This window comes from Elephantulus edwardii, unplaced genomic scaffold (genome assembly GCF_000299155.1).
Source record: "Elephantulus edwardii isolate Elephantulus edwardi_28Jun2011 unplaced genomic scaffold, EleEdw1.0 scaffold00063, whole genome shotgun sequence".
NCBI lineage: Eukaryota > Metazoa > Chordata > Mammalia > Macroscelidea > Macroscelididae > Elephantulus > Elephantulus edwardii.
In genome coordinates, this window is record NW_006399813.1 from 9,456,334 (window position 1) to 9,462,013 (window position 5,680).

Consider the following 5,680-nt stretch of genomic DNA (forward strand, 5'->3'; position numbering starts at 1 on the left):
GTGCATCCAGGGTAGTGTCTGCTTATTGAAATATGTCAATTGAATTGGTATGCCCTCTATTCCTAGGGCCTTTCCCCCTGCCCTAATTCTTCCAGAGCAGCTTGAACTTCTTCCTTCAACACCACAGGCTCTTGCTCATATATTTTTTACATGACATTTATAGCAGTGAACTCAGATAATACTTGTCCTTTTTGACTAACTTGTTTCATTTAGTGTAATGTCTCCAGATTTGTTCAAGTTATGTGCTGTTTAGCAAATTCTTCATTTTTCCTTAGTGAGGCATGTTGAGGTTATTGTTGTTATGTGCCATAACAGACCCAAACAATTTTCAGAGGCTGTAAATCACACAGGAGGAGAGCGCCCGTGTTTCTCCCTCAGAACAGGTAGTGGAGTCCAGTCACCTATCTTTGGGTTGGCAGTAGAACTCTTTACCCATTAAGCTACTAAAATGCCTTTGAGAGGTATGCTGTTGCTGTTGTGTGTGTCATCATGTCAGAACTGATCCATAGCGGACCCTCCAGCAGGTTTTCAGAGGCAGTAAATCACTTGAAAGGAATTTGCCCATCTGTCTCCCATGAAGCAACTGTGGATTCAGACTGCATACCTGTGATAGGCAGCACAATTTCTTGCCACTAATTCATCAGAGATCCCTAGTGAAATACTATTATTGTTGTTATTTGCCATCAAGGCAGAACTGACTCACAGCTGACTCTCCAGATTGCACCTGACAAGATTACCCATCCTTCTTCCAATAGAGCAGCTGGTGGATTTGAATCACGTGCCTTTGGATTGTAGATCAGCTTCTTACCACAAAATGAGGATATTAACAATTCTCTCCTAATACTGTTGTTGTCAGGAATAAATGAGATAACAGATATAAAATACTTAAAAGAGGTCATGATAAAAAAATTTAAAAAAGAGGTCATGATACATAGTGCGTGCTATCAAATAAACATTAGTCTTTTTATTAATATTATTGTCAGAATCTCAATAAATCTAAGAGAAGACTAGATTTCTGGCTCTAGTTTCACCATACTCTTGACATCTCACCTTAAACTCATCACTTAACTTCTCTAGGCTAATAATTCATGCATTTTTATCATTCATTGAGGTATATGAAGATCAGCAAAAAATATAAAGTCATGATGTGTGAATGGCCTTCTGATTATTTATGGAATTTTTATAACCTTGATGAATCCAGTGATAGTTCATGGTGTCAGCATGGTCCTTAATGACTAAACATTTTTTTGAAGATCTATTATTGGAACATGAATTTCTTGATGCTTTATATTATTGTTGAACTAATAGGATCTTTGGGTTGGAAGAAACTTTAGAAGAGTTCAATTCCAGGCTTATTATTTTAGACAGGGATTCCTTCTTCAAGAGCTTCTATCCATGGCTGGCCATAGCTTGTGCTATAATTGTCCTTGTAATGGTAGGTTCGATCTTATTATCTCTCTCAGTTCTGAATGATAGAATACAGAAATCTGTATTCATACTCCCTGAAGCTTAGCTTTCATGCACCACTGTTGGTTCTGCAGCACAAAAATTCCCAGAACAAGTCTAATTCCTTTCCACATGACAGCTCTGCAAATGTTTATAGACAGCGATTCTTCTTAGATTTTCTCTAGTCCTGGCCAGCTTCTTGAAAATACTCTATGTCATGGAGTCTCTGTTCTCCATCATCTCAACTGCCTCTCCTGAATGGGGTGTACCTTCATTGTTAATAACCTTCATACAGTATTACACCTGAGACAGAACACAGAATTCTCGTTCTTGTGGACACCCTTTGATTCTGATGACATCCTACTAAAGTGATTTTTGGTCAAGTCACATGAGCTCAGAGACAATATCCTCTTATTTCTAAGAGTAAAACTGGCCTATATTTTTCCTTCTAGGGCTTTTTTGAGCCTTAAAGGGTAAATGAAGATGTTAGAAATAATGTAACCAAGATGAAAGTGAATGATTGAGTTTACTTTCATTATTATCAACTACAGATCATTCAGGAGCCTGGGCTTTATGAGGAGGAATGTGGCATCAGGATTGGAGAAAGACTCATCAACAACCTATGTTATGCAGATGATACAACCTTGCTTGCTGAAAATGGGGAGAACCTGAAGCGTTTGCTACAAAAGGTCAAGGACTGAGTTTGTCCCTGAGGTCGCCTCGTAAGTGAGCGGCGCACGCCGAGCGTCTCCTTGGGCCGCTATTGCCATGGTTGCTCCTGGTGACGTCGCCCCTGCCGGCGAGGGGCTGCTCTATGCCGAGTACTTGCCGCCCTCGGCCAAACGATCAGACGCCGACATCAACCACCTACTGGCAAGAAGTTTAATAGCTGTAGGACTGGGTGTTGCAGCCTTTGCATTTGCAGGTCGCTATGCATTTCAGATCTGGAAACCTCTAGAACAAGTAATCACAGAAACTGCAAAAAAGATCTCAAAGTCTAGCTTTTCACCCTACTATAAAGGAGGATTTGAACAGAAAATGAGTAGACGAGAAGCTAGTCTTATTTTAGGTGTAAGCCCATCTGCTGACAAGGCCAAGATTAGAACAGCCCACAGGAGAATCATGATTTTGAACCACCCAGATAAAGGTGGGTCTCCTTATTTAGCAGCCAAAATAAATGAAGCTAAAGACTTACTGGAATCAAGCATTAAACGCTAACTGATGCTCAAGTATTACTGCAAAGAAAGACTCGGAAAGGAACTTTTCAAAATCTTCATCAACTTTCTACATGGACCACAATAATTTCTTCCTTTATTAAACTGTCACGCAATAAAATATCATTAATCTTGAAAAAAAAACAAACAAAAAACAAAAGGTCAAGGACTGTTGTTGGATTCAAATTCAACATCAAGAAGACAAAGATTCTCACCACTGGGCCAATTGGCAGCACCATGATGGGTGGAGAGGAGACTGAGCTTGTTAACAGTTATAGCTTACTCAAATCCACAATCTACCCTCTTGACACCAGCAGTCAGGAAATCAAAAGATGAATTGCATTAGGCGAATCTGCTGTCAGGAACCTCTTCAGAGTACTGAGAAATAACAATGTCAGTCTAGAGACCAAGCTGCACCTGATCCACGCCATGGTCTTCTCAATCACTTGCTATGCTTCAGACAGTTGGACAGTGACTAAGGTTGACAAAAGAAAATTGATACCTTTGAGTTATGGTGCTGGAGAAGAGTCTTGAACATACCATGGACCACCAAGATAATGAATATCTGTCTTAGAGAGTGTTAAACCAAGCCTCTTCTTGGAGGCTAGGATTTTGAAGCTCCATCTCACATACTTTGGTCATGTGACCAGGAGGAACCAATCCTTGGAGAAAGACGTCATACTCAGAGGGTGGAGGGACAGTTCAGGAGAGGAAGATCCTGGATGAGATGGATTGATACAGTAACTAGGGCAATGGGGTATGTTGGAGACAGTGAGACTAACTCAGGACAGGGCAGGCTTCAGAGCTGCGGTACATAGGGTTGCTATGAGTGGCAGGTGACTCGACTGCACATAACAATATGCAACACTTCACAGTAACGCCTTTCTGTTTAGCTTTTTTCCCTTTAACGTATATTGTTGTTAGCCACCTTCCTAATGACAATTATTTTCACTTTTTCAGTTACTAGGTTTGTCTAAATATCAAGAGTCTTGCTTTTTCCCAGGGAGTGTTTTGGCCATGTCTTTGTGCTATTCACAAATGAAATCAGCTCAGCTTCTGTGTCTTTAGGAAAGTGATGGATGCAAATATTGAAAATTGCTCTCCGTGAAAACCCCTTGATTCATCCTTTACTCCCTCATATCTCAGTAGTTACACACATTGATGTTGCATTAGTTCTCACTTGAAGCAACTCTGTAGAATGACACTGAATGTTCCACAGGCCTTCCAAGGCTATACATCTATACATCAGCAGACTGCTGCATTTTTCTTCTTCCAAGTGGCTAGTGGGTTTGAACCATGAAACTTGTGATTGACAAGCACTCTGCAAGGTGCACAATCCAAAAGAACCTTGATTTCTTCTTATCTCCCTTTGTGCTTGGTATATTTCTCTCATGAAAATAATTTTTCTTTTGATGTAAAAATATATAAGTAAATAAGTATTATTCTGCAGCTCATAAACTGCCGGAGGACTGAGCATGTTGAGGCTCTCAAAAGCAATGACCGTACTTTACGCACAGTGAACAATAACTTGTGAGGCAAGAAGATATGCTCACAGGCAAAGTCCTTGGCATCTGCTGAAGAGGTCTACCTGCTAATTACACCATCAAGAAGCCCTTATTTGTGTAGTTTATTTGATTAATACACAAGGGCATCATAATAATTCTTGTCTTCTTGTTAAATTGGAACTGGCTTAGGTTTAAAATGTTACCCTTTTTTGCAAGCTAACAAATTAGCCTCCACTTGCATGCATGTGCATACACACACACACACACACACACACACACACACACACACACACTCTCTCTCTCTCTCTCTCTCTCACGCACACACACTTACTCACACGCAGAAAAATAACAGATCTCTGTATCTGAGAAAAATCCATTTACTTCTCATGAAACATTTCAAGAGCTGTTTGCTCTGTTCCAATCACCCGCAGGGCTCAGTAGTAATGGCCTGATGTTGTCTGTGTACAGCATGGTGTGTATCACAGAGATTCTTGTTTTATGTGCCTTTGAGTCAGAGCTGACTCATAGCTGACCCTCCAGTGAATTTTCAGAGGCAGTAAATCACATGAGAAGAGACTGTTGATCTTTCTTCCACAGAGCAGCTGGTGGATTTGAACTGCTTGTCTTTGGGTTGACAGTACAACTCCTCATCACTAGGTCACCAAAGCTAAATTCCACCTCCTCTCAGAGAGGCTAGAGCTCTAGATAAAGCCTGGGCTGTAGTGAGTTGAACAGCTAATGCAAAGGCTGTGCATGTCTGGCAGTGTGAATCTAACAATAGCACAGAAAGATGGGCAGTCTTCTCTCATTGTGATTTCTATTCTGGGAAACCACAATGAAGGTTTATTATGAATAGGAACTGAATTGATGGGAGTGAGTTGTGCTGAGCTGAACTACAGTGAGAGAAAGTGAGAGAGAAGGTGAGGGAGAGACTGAGCTAGAACACGTTTCCTTCCTGGCCTCTCGTCAGTTGCTGGTGAGCTGAGTCTGATGAGTGGGCACCATAGGGATTTCAAGGGTTGATTTTCAGAAGTAGATGACCAGATCTTTTTAAAAAAGGCTACACCAAGTGGACTTGAATTTCTAGCCTTTTAACAACAGAGTTCACTAACAATTTGTGCCAGTAAGGGACTCCTCACTGCTATCTGAATACAAGAAATATGATTGATTATGAAGTTATAAGGGAGCTCTGGTAGCCTATTTGTGAGAATCTTCCTTCCAATCCCAAAGGCATGAGGTTCAAATCCACCAGCTGCTTTGCAGGAGGAGTTACAATCTCCTCCTGTTTGATTAACTGCCTCAGAAAACCCACCACAGGGTCAGGTTTGTGTCAGTTCTGACTCCATTGTACACTAAAACAACAACACAAACTAATAAGACAGTTTCCAAGTTTTGCAAACAGGCTGTGAAGACCAAAGTAACCCACAAGAAAATAAAACAAAACCCTGCAACAAACAATGGCAACATTGCCGGAAAATCTCAGGAAGTTTGAGGTGACTTCTTTGAAACTTCAAA

The 5,680-nt window shown here is 40.8% G+C and overlaps 1 protein-coding gene across 1 annotated transcript; it reads left to right on the plus strand.

The window, feature by feature from the left end:
* The first annotated feature begins 2,152 nt into the window (after positions 1-2,152).
* LOC102846108 (dnaJ homolog subfamily C member 15-like) lies at positions 2,153-2,670 on the plus strand. The gene has a single exon (XM_006887941.1). The coding sequence runs from the start codon at positions 2,215-2,217 to the stop codon at positions 2,662-2,664; it is 450 nt and encodes a 149-aa protein (XP_006888003.1). The 5' UTR covers positions 2,153-2,214; the 3' UTR covers positions 2,665-2,670.
* Positions 2,671-5,680: the final 3,010 nt, after the last annotated feature.